At 51.6% G+C, this 20,480-nt stretch overlaps 7 protein-coding genes across 7 annotated transcripts, besides 1 other annotated feature; 5 read left to right on the top strand and 2 right to left on the bottom strand.

Annotated features, from left to right (window-relative positions):
- Positions 1-20,480: part of a sequence feature (contig 1.139 1..347029(1)) that runs on past both edges of the window.
- Positions 4,601-5,860, top strand: ANIA_08115 (uncharacterized protein; the record flags this gene model as incomplete). The annotated part of the gene is made up of 1 exon (XM_676292.1): positions 4,601-5,860. One exon carries the CDS (start codon positions 4,601-4,603, stop codon positions 5,858-5,860), a length of 1,260 nt encoding a protein of 419 aa, XP_681384.1.
- On the top strand, positions 7,783-8,728 carry ANIA_08114 (uncharacterized protein; the record flags this gene model as incomplete). Its single annotated transcript, XM_676291.1, has 2 exons — positions 7,783-8,340; positions 8,399-8,728. The coding sequence occupies 2 exons, from the start codon at positions 7,783-7,785 to the stop codon at positions 8,726-8,728; spliced, it is 888 nt and encodes a 295-aa protein (XP_681383.1).
- Positions 9,785-10,652, bottom strand: ANIA_08113 (uncharacterized protein; the record flags this gene model as incomplete). The annotated part of the gene is made up of 2 exons (XM_676290.1): positions 9,785-10,072; positions 10,134-10,652. 2 exons carry the CDS (start codon positions 10,650-10,652, stop codon positions 9,785-9,787), a joined length of 807 nt encoding a protein of 268 aa, XP_681382.1.
- Positions 11,547-13,355, top strand: ANIA_08112 (uncharacterized protein; the record flags this gene model as incomplete). Its single annotated transcript, XM_676289.1, has 4 exons — positions 11,547-11,691; positions 11,753-12,263; positions 12,408-12,639; positions 12,708-13,355. The coding sequence occupies 4 exons, from the start codon at positions 11,547-11,549 to the stop codon at positions 13,353-13,355; spliced, it is 1,536 nt and encodes a 511-aa protein (XP_681381.1).
- On the top strand, positions 13,812-16,232 carry ANIA_08111 (uncharacterized protein; the record flags this gene model as incomplete). The annotated part of the gene is made up of 3 exons (XM_676288.1): positions 13,812-14,547; positions 14,641-15,278; positions 15,345-16,232. The coding sequence occupies 3 exons, from the start codon at positions 13,812-13,814 to the stop codon at positions 16,230-16,232; spliced, it is 2,262 nt and encodes a 753-aa protein (XP_681380.1).
- Positions 16,349-17,588, bottom strand: ANIA_08110 (uncharacterized protein; the record flags this gene model as incomplete). Its single annotated transcript, XM_676287.1, has 5 exons — positions 16,349-16,432; positions 16,496-16,693; positions 16,750-17,154; positions 17,295-17,314; positions 17,534-17,588. 5 exons carry the CDS (start codon positions 17,586-17,588, stop codon positions 16,349-16,351), a joined length of 762 nt encoding a protein of 253 aa, XP_681379.1.
- On the top strand, positions 17,835-20,476 carry ANIA_08109 (uncharacterized protein; the record flags this gene model as incomplete). The annotated part of the gene is made up of 5 exons (XM_676286.1): positions 17,835-18,585; positions 19,272-19,436; positions 19,510-19,639; positions 19,742-20,420; positions 20,450-20,476. 5 exons carry the CDS (start codon positions 17,835-17,837, stop codon positions 20,474-20,476), a joined length of 1,752 nt encoding a protein of 583 aa, XP_681378.1.

Here is a 20,480-nt window from a genome sequence, read left to right as displayed (position 1 = left end):
ATCAGGACCACATCTACACCTGCACTTGCAACAGCTTAATGCCTCCAAGCTGTTGTGGGTATCCTTCGCTTTGCCACTTTCCTTCCAGAAAATTCGCGACTACCGTCCCGGCCCACAGACGAATGACATCCAAATCGTGGAGCGCCGGGTGATCCTGACATCGAGATTTGGTTGCATTCGGCCCGTTGGCTGTTTGAGATTCTGAGATACTTCCCCTCTGCGCCCCATATGACATGAGTCAACGGCATGAGTTGGATGCCGGGATTAGATTGTGGATCAGAGCACTGGGAGATCAGCCCAAATCCCATCCCGCAGTAACCGGAGGGCTATACTCTGCTGTAGATCTGCGTGGAAGAGCGGCAATTATATCCTCTGGTCCTGAATTCCTAGTTAGCTCCTCACTGTAGGGGCCACTAGCTGGGGTTATCCCAGAACTACGCCGCGGGCGCAAACGAAACACGCACTGCCATTTACCTACCATTTCCCCTCCTAGGCTGACGACGCCGCGGAGCCGCTCAGCGTTGGCTTTGCCCCAGACTGAGAGCCCGTCGGGTGGCCAAGGCCAGGCCAGCTAGTGCCTAGTCCCTAGCTGAAGTACTCTGCATTGGTCTGCTGCCGTATCACTCTCCTCCCCGTCCGCCGCCATAACGGGGGGTCAGTGCCGCAGCGCACCGTATTAACATTTAATAACTGCTCTGCCATTTTCACCAGCGGGAAGATCGTGGGTGGAACAGTGCCCAAGCCCAAGCCCCGGTCCGGTAGATCTGTTGAGACTTGCGCCTCAGGCTCGTGGGTGGGCTCGTCTAAGGACTACGTCGTGGGCTCCGTGCCTACGAGCTACACGGTACACAGGTGGAGCACCCCAACCGCTCTAAGGTTGGTATCAGAATCCTGGGCGTTTGATCCTCTGGGAGTGGAGACTAGAGTTCGACATTCAACTTCTAGAATCGGCAATGAATGGGACATTGTGGGTAGGGCTGGGACCCCCGCCTGCGTAGGCTACGGAGACGCCCGGTCAGCTCTGCGCATGTTAGACCAGGGAAGCGTGTCTGACTTTGGGTCTAAGGCGTCTTTGAATAATTTTCACGTTACCTAATTGGTGGATCTTGACCCTGTCTTGCAATCTGCGCTCGAGCACTTGGGGTTGGGTGAAGCGCCATCGCCTACTCTGCCTGCGAGTTTTTGCCTGTGAGTTTTGGAGTGATTTCAGCAGCACAGGTTATGGTAGTTGCGAACAAACTCATGTTGTAGCTGAATGTCCACGCCCATGTGCCATCCTGGGCTAACCCTGATGGCGATGGCCATTTACACGGGGTACGATACTGTCTCTCCTCGACGACTCGCTGGCTCTGAAATACCCATCGCAGGCACCGGAGCCGCGCCAGGCCAGACCTAGCAGGATTTGCATATGGCTGTTTGAGGGATTACGTGGTCCTGCTTTACAGAACACCATAGATTGCACTAAATGCCGCTGCTCTACTTCTACTCCTATCATATCCTGCTCTCGTTCCAAGGCAGACGTGAAATTGGAAACCATGTGTGGAATCATGGCCCTGAGGCATCAGGCTTGCGTTGCAGGTGGGTAAACATGGAGAGTACAGAATCACGTAGGTTCTAGGTCGGGAGCAAGGAGATTTGTGCGTGCCGGCGGGTTCTACCCCGAAGGCTGGCATAATAAAAGAGAAGGTCAGTTCCAGTGCGGGTGAATCAAGAAACCTCAATTCTTCGCTCCCTCAATAAAAGGCCAGTGGTATACTGATATCCGGAGCAACGATTCGGGGTATGATGTAGATACAGATCAATGGGCCCAGCCTCTAAGAGCTAGAGCATATTTCCCGGCCTCTGTGGCCACAGATGACGAGACATTTGTGTTGAGACACCTTTAGGCAGACTTGAACTTGCCCCCTTAGCGGCTGATGCCACTGACTAGGAGTTCTAGGGGTTTGATATGGCCTTTTTTGGACTCTCTGATGAGGAGTGTGCCATATATCACTGGGCCTGATTTGGGGCAATGATTCCTGTCTCGATTCTATTAATCTACTGAGAATTGTCTGTCACTCTTGGAGGCGAGCCCTGCCCATCTCACTATACAGGACTAGCCGTCTCATGTTGATTGTCGAAGAGACAAATACAATAAGATCAACGAAGAACAATCATCAGGCCTGTATTCAGCCCGTGTTTATTCCATTTCTCCAATTCCTCATAGTTCCCATCCCAGCAAGGAACTCAAATCCGACCTGGTGGTTAATCTTTTATATACCACTGTACTTTGATCTCTTAAAACTCAGAGGGCGCCGACTCACCACTGCGGGCAGCCAGCAGTCAGGAGCGCCTGGAGTCAGTTTGATGTGCAGCATTACTTTTCCACTGTGCATGTGCGGCCTGAGTAGCCTCAATGTCGCTTCCAAGCCATGGCTACAGCGCTCTGTCCCAGCAATTTGACCGGAGGACCTGGACCTAAATATTGTAACATGGTCCTGATCAGCATGTCCAAATTTCGGACAATTTGGACATGCCCCCTTTTGTTCTGATGCTAATATGACTATACGATTAAAAATTCGTCCCCCTCTTGTCGTCCGACCTCTTCAATACTTTACCTCTTGCCCCTGTGACCCAGTACTTGTCGGGATTTATGAGTTCAATGTTTATGCTCATAAGGCATGCATAGAGCATTCCATGAAGCTTATACCCCCCGGGGTTGTGGATGTGCCCGGTATGAGAAATTTTACTTAGGATAGTCAGCATTCTGTAACGGGTAACCCTCGGGACCAGATAGCCCCTTTGAAAATGACTTTCCTTAATCATTCCCTTGAAGAATGAGGAATCTGGATCTCTTTGACCCCCCGTAGGAACGCATAGGGTGACTGTCCCCATAGAATTGCGGCGGCATTTTTGAAAAGACCGAGTTATATGTATTTCTTGTCGGAGAAAGAGGGAATGTCAAAGTATCTGCAGTCAGCCAGTTCCTGCGGACTGTGTAGATGAGTGATCACTTTAGGAGTCTGTTTTATTGCATGATAACAACACGGTAGTGCTTGGTAACAGGTCCGGCAATTCTTCCCTAAAGGGTTAGATAGTCAAAGAATATCAGGCCATCTTTCTGATGAAGGCGGCTGGCATAACCCTAAATAAGAGAAACCCCTATTGATCTACTTATCACGACATGAGTGCGCAATAATTCAGATGGCGGCTTCTCGACCTAGGTAAACATCACTGAGACTCATCGGTCTACGCTGAAGAGCAAGGAGAACTAATGACGAAAATCAGGTGAAAGTGGGTACCTGTGACAACTATCGCGGTATATATGACAGCTGCGTGTACTCTGGTGGACTGGCCAAACAAGTTGGGTGAAGTAGATGGAAGATGTAGAGTTCTAGCCAAAGGCTGCCCGTAGTGAAAAGAACAGAGTTCATGAACACAAACATATATAATCTATATCTATCTTTATAAGACTGGACCTCAGTCCTTCGCCGGCCAGTTAGCATAAATATCTCTCAGAATTACCTCTGCACCGCCTGCCAATCCTACGTGATAAGAGAGATTGCCGACGGGGCCGTTGCTTTGCCAGTCCTAACGTTGGCTCTATCTCGTCTGGGCCCAGAGCCAGGAGGAACTAGCGGAAGCTCATCCACGTTCATCACCGCAATATATGGCCCGTGAGGGCGATCAAAGCCTCAGTACATTGTCCTTGCTTCCTAGCCAGTCTGTCATCTGGCTCAATGGTCTCAATAGCGCCCAAGTGTCCTTCGGGGTAAATGAGGCCATCCCGAGCATTCGGTGAAGTGCAGCGCTTAGGGTATTCGGGTGGATAGCCCAAGGTCAGACTTGGTAGCGTAAATTCGATAAATAGCAATTGTCTCGCTGCGTTGGAAGAAAATACCTGGCAAGTCTGATGACAGTCCAGGGGACTACTGTGGAATTCGCTGAGTTCCCGGCCTTATAAGCCGAGAAGCATCGCCGAATCTCTATTCCCTTCTATCTACATCCATAAAGTTCTATTAAGACGAGGCTATGATTGAGCTGACAATCTCATCAGCAGAGCGCCTATGCAAGAGATGCGGGAAGACGTGGAGCCAGTCAATGTAAACAAGGCCGGCGTGCTAAATGATACGGAGGTAGTTTGTATGGAGTTGCAGACCCAGAGCCCTTTGTCTTCAGGCTCAGCCTGATGAGGGCGCTGGGCTGCGTAACCATTCGACACAGACTGCCGTTCCCATGAGGCGCCATGGGACGTATTTTAAGGGTTCCAATCCAGCCTCTGCCATTGCCGCCGGCGTGTCATACCTTGATCGAGGCCCCGGCAGCAGGCTGTGTTTGCCCAATTTCCCTACCAACACTCCAGACAAATGATAGGAACACGGATGACGCCTGTAAGCCCCGCGTGACACCTTCGCTGGCTCATTATCTGCAAGGCTCAGCCCTTTTGAGAACCTGCATCTCATGCCGTCATTTGCAGACCCCTCGAGCCCCTCAAATACCAGACACTAAGCAACATCACGGATGAGCGACGAGGCAAGAGACTGATCTTCTGAAGGGAACTGCGAGCTACACTGAAAAGTGATTATCTCAAGCTCATTTCCCAGGAAGATCATGCGATATGATGTCTTCAAAACGACTAAGAGTAGAAGACTACCGTGTAGCCTGCATCACGGTTATTCCTGCAGAATATGCCGCATTTGAACAAATGTTTGATCATACACACGGACAGCCAATTGGAATTGACAGAGGAGACCTAAATCATTACGAATATGGTGACGTCGCGGGTCACAATGTGGTTCTCTGCGCTGCCGCACGGCCTGGGACGAACAACGCAGCAATCACAGCAACTGAGGTCCGGCGCACCTTTCATAACCTCAAGTTCGGCCTCCTCGTTGGTATCGGCGGGGGCGTACCCAACGGTAGCTGCGATATTCGCCTCGGCGATGTCGTCGTTGCCGCTTCGGATGGAACATCCAACGGTATCACACATCACGATCACGGAAAGCAGTTATCGGATGCTTTCATTTTGCTGAACTATCCTGTGGTCACCCCGAGGGTGCTTGAGGGTGTTATATGTGCAGTGCGGGCATCCGATATACTCGATGCGAGCGCAATTCCCCAGATCATTTCAGCCGTGACGAAGAAGTACCCAAAATTCCAGCGACCTGACAACGAGCACGATCTTCTCTTTAAAGCTGCCTACGAACATATTGCTGGAAACTTCGACTGCGACGAATGCGCCAAGGAGCAATTAGAAGATCGCGCTCCTCGTGAAAGTCTTGTCCCCCATGTCCACTACGGCCCCATAGCATCGGGCAACCAGGTCGTCAAAAGCGCGGAGAAACGGGAGTTCTTGCGCCAGTCATACGGTGTCTATTGTATCGAGATGGAAGCAGCCGGCGTTATGCCCACCCTGCCTTCTCTCGTTATTCGGGGTATCAGTGATTACGCAGACTCGCACAAGAACGATCGCTGGCAGAATTATGCAGCCCTTGCGGCAGCGGCTTATGCGAAGGACCTGTTGACTAGGATATCGCCTTCTGATTCTACGAGCGGTAGAGATGTAAGCTCGTCTGGCACCGCCGGACAACCTGCATCTACCGTAGCCCGTAACCCAAAGCTCGAGGATCTACTGGAGCACAGAGGCCGGCAAATTGGTGCCAAAGACTGGAGGTCGTCAATCGTGGATCTCCTTAAGGTCCTCGGCCTAAAGTCGGATGGGGCTTCGCGCAATGATCTCGCCGCTATATTACAAGTCAGAGAAGGATTAAGCGGATCTGCGAAACGGAATAATGCGCTACGGCGTGCTCTTATGGATTGTTTGGTGGTTGAGGATGGGGATGTCGTTTCCCCTAACAGTCTGGACGCGCTGCGATACTGACGAGCGCAGGAATATCATATTTCTGCACTCTGCAATGCGAAATAAGGTAGAAGTGGAACGCAACTCGCAGAGCGGATGGAGGACATCCGAACTATGCTACACATTTGTATCAAGCGAGTAAACCGTAGTCAGCGTTCCCCGTGAGAACAAATTCCAGGTGCTTGACCAACTGTTTATGCTTCATTTGCTACTGTCCACTCAATATAGGTTTTGTTCAAGGAAGTCCAACTGAAAGATGCGATTGCCTGCATTCATTGTAGCCCAGTATTGCTCTGGAATACCAGTTTCCTGGTTGCGAGTCACGGTGACTAAAAGTAGCTGGGGCATGGGTGGAATGAAGCCATTCTGCCTTCGTAATATTATGTCCCATTTTGGAGTTTTTCGCAGAGAACTCGGTCTTTAGGCGGAGAATAGAATGTGCTAGGTACAAAGACTATATATCTAACGAAGAACACTCGCGCATCCTTGTCATAAAGCACAGGTGAAGCTAGACAGGCCAAATTCGTGAATAACATCCGTTGCTGGACTTCTAGCTGCGCAGGTCGACCCTCGCTCAATGGATCTGTAGTCCAAGCATACAGAAGAAAGCACCGAGGCCATTATCTGGACAAATGCGGGTACTTCACCTACTAGAGGAGATGGAGCTTGAAGAGTTCAATAAGGATGTTGCTATAGTTGAAGAATACTTAGGCATCCTTGAACCGAGAGTGTTCACTAGTACTTTCTGACCGGTTCTAGACAGCATATTAGTGCCTTGTCTCGTTATATCGAGCCTTATATCTATAGCTTGCCTTTCGAAGCTCTTCACTATTGCAGGCCAAAGTTACATTTGCAAAGAGCTTGATAGAAGCACAAGAGCTCTTCTGATCAATGCTAGTCTATTCGTTGATAATGTTCTCTCATAGTCCTATCCACCACCATCTGGCCGAAACTCTTTCATTAGATCAGCCAATGATCCTTATGACGTGAGAGACAAACCTGGCCTAATACTCACTTCTACCAAACAGCTGTTCGTGTATCATTCAAGCCGTGTGAAGGAAGATTAGATAATTGGCAATGTATTGCACATAATGTCTCACCCATGGCTCTTATATTTGAATGTCACTGATACTTAGAATTACATGAAGTTCTCAACTAAGAAGGATGAGGGTTGGACCTAGAGGTATTACCGCAATACAAAGCCCCTGCGAATTGTTAAGGAAGTTGATACTCTGCACGCGAATATTGGTCATCTGCTGAATCTCTTCCAATTTCTCGCTCAAGGACATTGTTCTTTCGTCTATCGTACCCTGACCAATTTCACAATGAAGGTAAGGCAAGCCATCCCTTACACCCTTCCCCTAATTACTAGCACCTTTTACCGCTTCCTGACGGATGCCACTTCGAGTATACGCTCCTAGACTCTTGAGATACTGTGTTCTAGAAAATGTCGCATCTAGTCTGGATGACCGAAAGAAAACCGCTCAAGAATAGTGAGCTTTGTTGTGGATCTCAATTGAAGGCTCTACGGAGGCAGTGAGATCCACAGCGGGAATAGTATTCATTGGACCCAGGCTAAGTACTGCTCATTTTATGAGGTTGCGAGTGGGCTCAAGCAGACGATGGTGCCCACTTTCCAACACCTGGTTCTTTAGTTTTATGATGAAGAGGGTTGCGCATGCACTCGGCGTTATGATCTACGGCTAAACTGCGGAGTCTAGTTCTCAGTGGGTAAAATATTCTCTATCAGGCACCAGCCGGATTTATGAACCGCTGAGCAATGACGGCCTCGGGCGAGACTACCTTGAGAGACTATTACGGCCGGTTGGTCCACCTTGCAGACGGATCAAGTGGTGGTGTACGCTCATCTGCAGCGTTGTCATTGTCAGATCCGATATAAGGCAGGCGGCCAACAACCAGTCTGGCCAGAAGCTGCAACAGCCATGGTCTCGTTTTGGTCTTTAAGCTCAGCTCTTTCACTCTCAATCCGTCCAATGGAGGTCCATCTCACGGCGCAGGCGTTCCTGGTAGGCGGCGCGGTGGCTCCGAGCTCAGCCTTCTCCCACCGGCACTGCAGCGTCGCTACTATCAAGTCTTTCCTTCCCAACGACAGGCGCGTGTTCTATGCGAACCACTATGCGGCCAATGACAGCTTCACGCTGAACGCTGGATTATGGCGCTCTCTCCACACCGCACGCAACATCGACCCTCACTATGCCGAAACAACCGTCAACAAGCTGCACAGCGACTGGTACACGGTCAACGATACCTTCGTCTTCGAGGGCTACGCAAAGGGCACCGAAGCATCCTGGACTTCCAATGGGCCGGACGCAGACTTTGTCACGTATATTCAGTACATGATGCAACTCGTCAGCGGCTGGACATGGGAGGATTGGAACGACGGGCTGATCGTCCTCTCGGACGCGCTCAACCCGGGCAACGCGACAGCTGGGGACTTTGACATCTCTTCTTTCTATAGAAAAGGGCGGCAGGCTTATTCAGTACCACAACTTCACGGACCCGTCCATTGCTATGGGTTCTTCGATATATTTCTATGAGCACGTTGCCCAAGCTCTTGAGCCAAAAGGGATCAAACTAGACGATTTCTACCGCTTCTTTCTAGTCCCCGGCATGCAGCACTGTGGGCTGATCCCCTCTAACATGAACGCTCCCTGGTACTTCAACGGCGACGGGAAAAATACGGCGCTGAATACGACGACGGAAGTTCGCGGTGTACCAGGGTACCAGGATACGCGACATGATGTGCTGCGAGCAATCATGGCCTGGGTAGAGAATGGGACTTCGCCCGGCAGTCTTGTGGCGACGAAATATGTGAATGATAATCCGGCGGACGGGGTACAGCGCGCGCCCGCTATGCCCGTATCCTGACATGGCTATCTATGATGGTTTCTGGGAATGTTGATGACACAGACAGTTGGAAGTGTGCGGGATTATATTAGGGTTGCGCGCACATATATCCAACTTAGCCACGGTGGAAGGCGGGTAAAAGATGAAACAGTGAAGGTTATCTAGGTTTATACGCGGGCTGTTTCTTGCATTTCAATAGCATGAGCAATAATTAGATGTCTTACACATCTCCATTGACTTTTATCGTGCCCAGAAAATAAGAACTTCCTATAAGCTCCAAAATACGCCAAAGGAATCAGCGTCCATGGTGTAGGTGTAGCCCTGAGTGAGACTTGCTTCAACCCAACTCGGTGCGCACGCTTCTAGAGCCAAAACAGCCAATGTCAAGCTGTTCGCTAAATAAGACGAGTGCCCGGCAATGTGAAAGGGTTATAGTGACGTTTTCCGTGCATAATCGTCGTCGAGGACTAGTAATATACATTCACTAGCTGTACGCTGCTTCGAAACGGCAGGCTAGGACTCGGTAAGGTGCACCTCATGAATGTATCAGAGTCTTTACTCATGAGACTAGCTGTACGAGAATCTCAGGCATCCACGTATGCCAGGTGAACTTTCTCCATGAATTTTCGTCATGTTTGTAAGCTTTGGCTAGCACAACGGTCGTTTGCTGGGCACCTGCGAAGGCGCCTTTTCCTTGTCCGTCTAATAGGGGCTTAAAAGGGGAGCGATTAGTAAATATGACTGAGTTGTTATTCTTACTTATTCTTTATTTATATTTGAATTTTTTTATCGATTATATCCGTGATGCTGTCCTAAGCCACTATAGTCTTTATTATAGATGGGATGGGTTCCATCGTCGAAGTAGGTTAGAGAATATTGCACCAACGTAACTGGGCGTCTTGAATAGTCTAAGATAACATGGTGCCCGATTTTGGTAGCTACTTCTGGGTTTTTGGCAGAGAATATCTCTGCGCAGTCTTCGAGACGTACGGGAAAGAAACTGGCTCAGTGGGCGCGAATATGGATGGACTCTATTCATATCATCATACTTAATTACAGCATCGTCCTCTATTTAAATCATCGACACGTATATCCCCCGTCAACGACAATATCAGCCCCCGTCGTATATGTGCTTGCATCGCTCGCCAGGTACAGATACACCCCCTTGAGCTCTCGTGGATCCGCATCCCTCTTCAACGGCGTAAGTCCATACCACGCCTCTTTCATCTCAAACGGACAGTCTCCACTAATGGCCGTGTCGATATACCCAGGACTGACGCTGTTGACCCGGGCAAAGTCGGCCCATTCGACGGCGAGCGATTTGGCGAGGTGGATAATGCCCGCTTTGCAGGCGTTGTAGCAGGCCTAACAGAAATTGTGAGCATCTCAAAAGTTCTGGCCAGGATGAGACGAAGAGGATACATACCTGCTGCTGCGGCACGTTGACAGCATGCCCGCTCATGCTTGCTGTGAAGATGAGATTGCCATGCCCCTGCTTCCTGAAGATCTCGCCCGCAACACGCGCACAGTAGTACGCGCCCGAGAAGTCCACATCCACGACCCGGTGCCAGTCCTCGAGTCTGTCGTCGAGTCCACCTGCCTTGGACGGAATGCCCGCATTCGCAATCATAACGTCCAGCCCGCCGAAGTCGGCCACAACGGCATTTATGGCGGCCTGGACCTGCTCAAACACCTGCACGGCCACTTTATACGCCTTGGCCCGGACCCCAAAATCCTTCACCAGTGTCTCTGCTAACTTCTCGGCCGGGGAAGAGTTGTACCAGAGGGCGATGTCGGCGCCAGCTTCGGCAAGGGCGCGCGCAACTTCATACCCGATTCCGCCGGAACCACCAGTGATAATAGCGACTCTGCCTTTCATGGAGAACATGGCGAATACGCTGTCAGGGAGGGGAGGGTTAGGCCTCTTGATGCTTTGGTTCGTCATATTGATGTGGTTTCTGGAGTTCCTAGGAGATATTGTGGAGAGAGCAGCCTATGGTGTAGGGTGTGTACTGAAGATAGGCAGCAGATGGCGTAAGAGATGACCGGAAGAGGTAAAATAGATGGGAGTAGATGTTAAATAGAAATCACTGTGCACGATGCAGCTCCTTAAGACTACATTTTGCTCAAGGGGGTCCTCGCTCGCTGCCCCTCCATTTAATTCAGTCGTCCGTACGGCCGTCTGAGGGCATAGCGGATTGCTTCTCTGCCCGGCTCCCTCTCGAGCTACATCGGGCCAGAGCGGGCCTCCCAGACGGACAACAAAGCCCGAGAGAGAAAGTGAAGCTTTATGCTCGATCGTTCCACGGTGGCCCGAGGCTCCTATCAAGCTAAGTCGGCTAAACGCCCGCCAACGGCCCCAGTCGTCCGTACTGCGGACGACTGCATCCGGCCGCACCACAGGGTTCGGGAATACTCCGGAAACCTGTCAGGCAATGGCAGTTGTGCATTCCCCATGGGGAGAAAGCGTTAGTCGATTCACTGCTCCATACGAGGGAGCGTGGTGGGCTCCACTTATCGAGGTCGAGTCAGGCCAGGCCGCCTCCCCTGGGCGTCCTGGTTTCTTGGTTGAGCGAGTGTCTGCTGATTATGCTGTCATTTGAGTTGAGGAGGGATTTCTGATACTAAACTACCTAACCTACCTGATTGATGACTGGTCGTCACTTTGATCTTCACCTTTTTTATGCTTTTTTAACCGGAGGCTAGAGTTTGTTCCCATGCATGTATATAAACGCGAGTCCTCCGCGCGTGCCATACCATATTGCCCCGACTACCGGCGCTTTTTATCTCGCTACAGAAGCCTTAAACAGCAGTCTTGATTCTGGTCCTGTTATTCGGCATGAAAGACCAAGATATTGTCGGCAAGGCGCTTGCCTCCGTCCTGCCTCAGCATGATAGAACCTGGCTGCGAATCCCCCATCTGCTGAAACTGAATCTCATCCTTCTGATCCCGCTGCTCTCGTCTGCAGTAGCAGGTTATGATGGTAGCCTACCTTATCTACCTCTATACCGCCATCAATATTAAATAGCTAATACTGAGACTAGGCTCCCTGATGAACGGTCTTCAATCCATTTCTTCATGGAAAACCTATTTCGATAACCCCACGGGCTCGATCCTCGGCGTTGTCAACGCAGCCCAGTCGATTGGGAGCGTGATTTCACTCCCCGTGGTCGGAATACTCTCTGACAGAATCGGCCGCCGGTGGACACTCCTATCCGGGGCAATCGTCATCATCATAGCGTCCATTATCCAGGCGGCAAGTGTCCAGTACGGCATGTTCGTCTTCAGCCGTGTTCTCGTCGGGATAGGGAGTATGCTCGTCGTGCAACCGAGCCCGATGCTGATCACAGAATTGGCGTACCCGACACACCGTGGCAAGTATACCTGTGCTTTCTGGACGATGTACTATCTGGGGGCGATCTTGGCAAGTTGGACCTGCTACGGAACACAGAAACATCTCTCAAATGACTGGACGTGGCGCGTGCCCAGCATCATACAGGCCGGGTTTCCCCTCGTGCAGGTTGGGTTGTGGTGGGTTGTGCCTGAGTCACCGAGGTAAACCACTGAGCAATTTTCCCTCTTTTCTTTTATTTTGTCCTGATCTGTTTCTAATCTTTTATTCCTTACTGTTTTCTTTTCCCTTACCTTTTTTCGTTTTTATTTGTGGAGGAAAAATAGCAGAAATTCTAACGTTTCTAGATGGCTTGTTGCCAAAGGCCGTACTGAAGAAGCAAAAGGATTGCTCGCCAAATACCACACAGCTGGAGACGCTTTCCACCCGCTAATTGAGTTCGAAATGGCTGAGATCGTGCGCACTATAGAGCTGGATAATCAAGCTGCTGAGATGGGCTGGTCTGCACTTGTGCAGACGCCGGGAAACCGGAAACGGACCTTTATTGCAGTATGCATTGGTGCCTTTGCGCAGTGGAATGTACGTTTTGCCGTCGAGTACACCCGAGACTTCCTACTACTCTTTACTGTGTTTATTGACCAGTGCAGGGAGTGGCCGTGGTCTCATACTATCTGACCCTCGTCCTCGACACCGTCGGCGTCACCGACACAGACACGCAGACGCTCATCAATGGCCTGCTGCAAATCTTCAATTTTATCGCGGCCCTGAGCGCGGCCTTATTCGTCGATCGACTCGGTCGACGAACCCTCTTCCTCTGGTCGGCAGTGGGCATGCTCGTCTCCTTCATAATCTGGACTGCATGCTCCGCCGTCTTTGACAGCAGCCAGGCCTCTGCCCTCGGCCGGACTGTCATCGCATTCGTCTTCATCTTCTACTTCCACTACGACATCGCCTATACCCCCTTGCTACTCGGGTATCCGACCGAGATATTCACATACTCGACAAGGTCCAAGGGACTCACGGCGGAGCTGTTGTCTGTCTACGGGAGTCTGATCATCCTAGCCTTTGTGAATCCGGTAGCACTGGACAATATCGGCTGGCGGTATTACATCTTCTTCTGCTGCTTCGATGTCCTCGTTCTTGCGGTAACATATTTTGTCTTTCCCGAAACCAAGGGGTATTCCCTCGAAGAGATCGCAAAGGTCTTTGACGGGCCGGCTGCTGTATCGTCGAGCGAGGTGCTTGAGGGTAAGAAGGGCGCGGTGGGAAGTGCAGAGCACACGGAGAATGTCTAGCCCTGGCTCGTGCTTCTTATAGTGCACTGACCAGAAAGAAACGGCTGTTTCCCAGGTTTGCTAGAAACTTCTGTAGGTATAGCGTATAGTTCCGTCTTCTCCCTTAGGAACAACGATCTCCATCTCCATCTCTGTAAAATAGAAGATCTCTCTCAATATCACAGTGCCTATATTCCTGACAGAAAGGACAAGAACCAAAGTACGGTAGGAAGTATCCAAGACCAAGCTCGTCAAACCTTTATAACAAACCCATAACGGGAGTATCATGCTGCATATCATAGCTTATATAAGTATGCTTTGTAAGCAGTACATCGGACACTGTCCGAGCCCAACAAGACTCCTCGCGCGGGGAGTTGGAGATGCTGATCCCATAATCAGACAACTTCGTTTCCGACTCTTCCCTGATAGTATGCAACAAGGGGCAGCGACAAGATTATATCCAGATCATAGGCCGCCATGGACGCTAGCGTGCAGCCCGGCCATCATCTCACCTTTGCCGCCGGTGTCCGGGCTCCCGCACCCGGCGCGGAGCCCAGTCACCGTACAGCCGAACAGGCTTGCCGGGAGTGTCGCCGGCGTAAGTCCAAGTGCGACAGGGCAATCCCTGTTTGTCGATTATGCAGCAAGTATAAGCGACAGTGTACGTATGAGAAACCGGCGCGTACGCCGCTTACGCGCACGCACCTGTCCCGGGTCGAGAATGAGCTTGCTCGGACCAAGGCGTTGCTGAGACGGTTTATGCCTGACGCTGCTGCTCTCGAAGATTCTCATGGCTTAGAAGATTCGAGAGACGAAGGGGCTGGTCAGGATGCTAATGCTGCCGAGTCAGGAGACGGCCATCCCTCCGTTCAGCCAGGGCCAGCCCTGTGCCACGATGTCGTGGACGGCACTCTACCCCAGTTAGGCCATGTGGGCCATGACGCTAGAGGTGCAACCCTTCCCAGCCCGTTGGATAGCGGCAGTCACGCCCAGCAGATGCGGATGAGTCCTCATTCAACGATGGCCGCAGTCGGGGCGGAGCCAATCATGCATCCGGCTTCAGAGTCGCGTTCAACTGGGACCACGGCGTTCTCGCTCGAGACGCCCCCGTCAAGCAGCAACTTCGAATGGGACGAGAGGGCGGGCGTGGACAACAAATTCGTTGATGGAATGGCCAGTTTGACCAGCCGGTCGAACGAGGGTGGTTACCTTGGTACGTCCATTCGCCCCGATTCACTGATGGGAGTACAGTGAGGATTGACGGCCGTAGGCTCTGCATCCGGTGCGGCCCTGCTCCGTCTTACAGAAACTAGGGATGATGACGCTGGCGACAGCAATGGCCAAGTTCACGAGTATGAATGCAGAGCAAGCATCCCCTTCGTGTTGAACACCATGTCACAGCTCGAACCCTTCGTGGATGCGTTTTTCCGGCTATACCATTGCTCCTACCCGATCGTACACGAAGCAACCTTTCGCGCCCAGTTCATGGAGATCATCCCGCGTCCGCCAGGGAATACGTGGCAGGTCCTACTGTTCGTGATCTCAGCCTTGGGCGTCTTCACTTCGTCTACCGCAACCAGCACCAGCGATGTCGACCTTGCCCTCTTCGACGCCGCTAAAGAACGGCTGTCCATCGACGTGCTCGAGACAGGAAACTTGGTCCTCGTCCAAGCGCTGACGCTCATATCCAATTATCTCCAGAAACGCAACAAGCCAAACTCCGGGTATAACTATATGGGGCTCGCAAGGCGCGTCGCGATGGGGATCGGCTTGCATAAGGAGTTTCCTACATGGGATGCATCCCTCTTAACGCTTGAAATGAGGAGGCGGGTCTGGTATTGTCTTTACATCTTTGACATTGGGGCAATGATCACATTTTCGAGGCCGCTGGATTTCCCCGTAGAGGGTGTTGATGTGAAGCTTCCCATGAATGCTCATGACAGCGTACGTACCCCTTGCTCTTTCTATAACTTTTTTAGATTCGTCGGCCAGTACTGAGAAATAACACAGGATATCACATCCACCACGAGGCACCTACCACCGCCGGCCTATGAAACGACAATTTACAGTCATCTGCGCGCACAGGCGCAATTCCACCTTGCCACAAGCTCCATCTACTCAAAGATCATCTCTCATCCTCTCCCCTCGGCAACTGAACTGCTGCAACTAGACGACACATTGATCGGTGGCTGGCTGGCCAACCTGGCGCCTTACTTCGCCGAGCCTGCTGTCCAGCCGCAGAAATTTGCCCTCGCCCATGCGATCCTTTGCTGGCGGTATCGCAATTTTAGGATACTCATGTATCGGCCGTTTTTGGTGGGAAGGGTCATGGTTCGCTCCCGTGGTGCTGGAACGCAAGGACAGGAAGTCGGCACGGATATAGACCTTGCCATCGAGCGTTGCCTCGCCGCCGCAGCCGAAGCTGTGGAGCTTATCTGCACGTTCTGGTTGACTCAAGTCCACCATCGGACCATGATGGCCTGCTGGTACGGGCTCTACTTTCTCTTTCAGGCAATTCTGATCTCCGTAATCTGTCTCCGCAATGACCCGCAGTCACCTCTTGCGCAGGGCTGGAGAAGCCAAATATCCCAGGCCATAGAGGTGCTGGAATCAATGGCGCTCATGAACTCGAGTGCACGGAGGTGCTTGCGCGTAATTACTGATCTATGCGGGAATTACCTGCAGTCTGGACAAGGGCCAGATATTAGAGATGGTATTGGTGTGAATGGCGATGGCTGGAGGCCGACAGAGGAATCGCCGCAAACGCAGCTGGCGAGCCTGTATCCGCTTATGTGGCCGACGTTGGATATGGGAATGGGATTGGGGGTTGAGGGGAATTCAATCATGTACGGTTTCCTATATCTTCATTCTAAGGCATCCTACCCCTTGTTATCGTAGCCGTTTGCTGACCTACGAGTATAGACAAGAATCAACAATCATGGATTTCATGAATCGGTTGCCGGCCTTTGAGTAGCCGTGCCTCTATCTCAAAATTGTTTATTCAGTACACAAGCCTAAGGAAGATTATACCCGCCATCTATGATGATATCCGCACCAGTCATATAACTCGACGCATCAGACGCTGCAAATACGTACGCCTGCAGACCCGGCAATCGTTAGCACATGCGTTAAGACTCGACTCAGTTTGAGGTGCAACATACCCCCTTCAGCTCATACGCCTGCGCCATTCGCTTAGCAGGGATCATATCGTACCACTTCTCCCTCCACTCCTTCGGATGGTGGTCGAGTATCTCTGTGGCGATGAAACCTGGCGATATACAGTTGACTCGGCAATAATCGACCCACTCGACAGAAAGGCATTTTGCCAGTTGGACCACGGCGGCTTTGGAAGCGTTATACTGCACGTGTAGGACCTCTGTTAGCCGTCCCTCTCCGAAACAAACTTAGGGCATACGAAGGGAATAAGGAGGGCCCATACAGCAGCCTGCTTCTGCGGCACATTCACCAGACTTGCGCTCACACTCGCTGTAAACACAATACTGCCCTTTCCGGACCCTTGTTCCTTGAAGATATTCGCCGCTGCCTGAGCCGTCCAGAACGCGCCGTCGAGGTTGACGTCCATGATCTGGCGCCATTGCTCGACAGTATACTCCTCAGCTGAGACAGATGACGCGATTCCTGAGTTCGCAACGACGATGTCGAGCTTGCCAAAATCAGATTTTATTCTGTTGATGGTAGACGTGATTTCTTCCTTGGAAGTGACATTCGCTTGGTACGCGCGGCAGGTTATCTTGTTCTCTGAGGCGATCTGGGATGCGAGTTCGTTGGCCGTTGAGGAGGTGTTGTAGATCATTGCAACCTATACAAAGCCTTAGCATACTTTGCGAATGAATCATTCAATCGGAATAAGGGGGGTACATCAGCGCCTGCTTCAGCGAGACCGCGCGAGACGTCGAGGCCAATCCCGCGGGAACCTCCTGCTCTGGAAGTTAGACATACGCCCTTTGTTCTCTCTCTTTCTGTTACGAATGAGCGCACCTGTGACAACTGCGACCTTGCCGGTAAGGTCGAAGGCTTTGGTGACGTGCTGGTTCTGCGGTTGGAAGAGGACCATTTTGGTGGTATGTGGTTGTGGCTGTATGATGGAGACGTGAAAGGGTCGATTGTATATACGGATTCTTGGAACTCACAACCAGTTAAACTTCTCCAACTTTTTCTTTTTACAGCTAGCCACATACGTATCGCAAAACCCCCCCGGTCAAGGTCAGAATGCCTATTAGGGCCGCACGGCATAGCGGAGGGGGTTGTCCGGGCTGTCCGGACATGGTCTCCGCTGCCGTCAGCTCGCCATCAAGACTCCTTTCACAATATTTTTCAAAGTTGGATTATGCTTGTATACCTGAATCTGCTATACCTAACTCTAGACTAGGGCATATTGTAGTAGATGCACTTTCGTTACCCAGCGATTTCTTCATCTCGTCTCTCCCATAGTGATATCAACCTCACCAGCGACGACCAGCCCACTGGCAGCAGAGGATCATGGAAGAGCAGTACGCCGCCCTTGCATCCAAAATAACTTCTCTCGCTACATCGCACCAGAAGCCCCGGTACCTCGTCGCAGTCGCTGGCGCGCCGGGCTCCGGCAAGACAACGCTCGCAACTGCAGTGGCGGCACAGATAAACCGATCTGGACTACTCTCACACAAAAGCACAAATCAAAGCGATGACAATAGTCAGACAAATGAGATAGCGAAGAGAGCTCTTGTCCTCTCCATGGACGGCTTCCACCTCCCACGCTCAGAACTCGACACCCTCCCCAACAAAGAGAGAACCGAGGCGTATGTCCGGCGCGGTGCGCCGTGGACATTTGATATTCCTGCCTTTCTGGAGTTTATGAGGACTTTACGATTATGGGCGGACTCGGGCTCGCCATCGTCGTCGTCAGAGGAGACAGCAGGAGTATTGTACGCGCCAACATTCTCGCACAGCACAAAGGATCCGATACCGAACTCCATTGTCATCGACCACACAACAAGCATCGTAATCATAGAAGGGAACTACCTTCTCCTCGATAAGCCGCAGTGGCGCGATATCGCGCCACTCGTGGACTACCGAGTGTTTGTGGATGTGGATTTAGCTGAGGCGAGGGAGAGACTAGCGCAGAGGCATGTTGAGGCAGGAATTGAGCAGACTCTAGAAGAGGGTTTTCTAAGAGTCGATCGGAATGATGCAATTAATGGGGCTCTGGTAAAGGGGCACGTCGTGGATGGGGTGGACATAGTCTTGCGCAGTAAGAGGGACAGGGCAATCTAGGGTTTACCGTAATTTTGTCTTACAAACTAGGCAGAGACATTGTACCGTGAAAGACTTATCCATAGAGCCGCACATGCGAGGCTTCCTCAGAGCAGTGTGATAAGTTAGGGTAGGGTAGAATTGACGGGGTAGGGTTACTGCAAGTATAGCCCCATAATGACAGTCACGCTGGCCATGGATCCGCATCGCTTTGGAAAGTCAAGCTAGTCTAGATCTCGGACACCCAGGAACTAACTTCCAGTGCTTCCGTCCTCTTCTGAGGTTCGCATGCGATAAACTCAAACGTCATCAGATCACCTGCAATGCGCCCTCTGGTCCTTCTCCGCATCGGGGCGGGGCGTCCGCTCTGATACTGGCCACGGCTTGCTGCAGCTTACTTACTCCACGTCTTACGGGGAGGGGCAGAGCTGAGTATCGCAATTCATCTATCCCTCTCGTTCTATGTTCTTATTGTTGTCAGTGGTATAAGTATTGTAGTGGAGGTACAGCAATATAGCAAGAGAGCTGCCCTAGGATCGTCTATTCCATTTCTATACCTAGCTGCTGTCTCCTTGTCATCTTTCCCTCTCTCTCACGAGCAGCCAGTTCTATCTTTCGGTATTTCTGCAATGCCAGTAAGCCACATTCCGAAGAAAGAATGTTCTGGACTTAAACACTGACGAGAAAAGGAAACAAACCCATCTTTCGTCCTCCGCGCAGTCAAAGACGTCGCCTTCGAGGACAGAGTTATTCCCCCTCTAAAAGACCCCTGGGATGTGCGCGTCCAAGTTGCTCAGACAGGGATATGCGGCAGCGATGTGCATTATTGGCAGAGGGGGAGGATTGGAGGTACGCCGCCTGCTGGGCCATTCTCAAACCATCAGCTGAGCTGTCGATACCTAGCTTACACCGGTTAATGCAGACTTTATCCTCGAGTCACCTATCGTCCTCGGCCATGAGAGCTCCGGGATCGTGACGGAGATTGGATCAGCGGTCAAAAACCTCAAAGTCGGACAAAAGGTTGCTATTGAACCAGGGGTTCCTTGTAGACAGTACGTCCGATTCCTGTTCGTCCGGGGGTTTCTCACCTGAAAAGAAAAAAAATAAAATAAAAAAAGAAGGAAAGAAGGAAAGAACTAATGTACATGGTACAGTTGCGACTACTGTCGCTCAGGATCGTACAACCTCTGCCCAGACACCGTCTTCGCCGCGACGCCACCCCACGATGGGACGCTGCAAAAGTACTATATCACCCAGGCAGACTACTGCTACCCGTTGCCCTACCACATGGGCCTCGAAGAAGGCGCTATGGTGGAACCAGTCGCAGTGGCTGTACAGATAACCAAAGTGGGCAATGTCCGGCCGAACCAGACGGTCGTTGTATTTGGGTGCGGGCCTATCGGGCTACTCTGCCAGGCTGTGTCCAAGGCGTACGCATGCAAGAAGGTCATAGGGGTGGATATCAGTCAATCAAGGCTAGACTTTGCACAGGCGTTCGGCGCAGATGGGGTCTTTCTCCCTCCTCCCAGGCCAGAGGGCGTTGAGGAGACGGCATGGAGCGAGAAAGTGGCGGCGCTGATCAAGGAGAAGTTCGGGCTGGGCGAGGGCCCGGATGTCGTCCTGGAGGCGACCGGTGCGCAGAGCTGTATCCAGACCGGGGTGCATTTGGTCAAGAAAGGAGGCACGTATGTGCAGGCAGGGATGGGCAAGGAGAACGTCGTCTTCCCCATCACGACAGCCTGCATCCGGGACCTGACGATCCGGGGCTCGATCCGGTACAGCACGGGGTGCTACCCAGTTGCCGTGGACTTGATCGCCAGTGGCAAGATTGACGTCAAAAAGCTCATTACGAACCGGTTCAGGTTCGAGCAGGCGGAGGAGGCCTTTGAGTTG

Source organism: Aspergillus nidulans, chromosome II (genome assembly GCF_000011425.1).
Source record: "Aspergillus nidulans FGSC A4 chromosome II".
Lineage (NCBI taxonomy): Eukaryota > Fungi > Ascomycota > Eurotiomycetes > Eurotiales > Aspergillaceae > Aspergillus > Aspergillus nidulans.
This window is presented reverse-complemented; position numbering and strand designations above follow the sequence as displayed.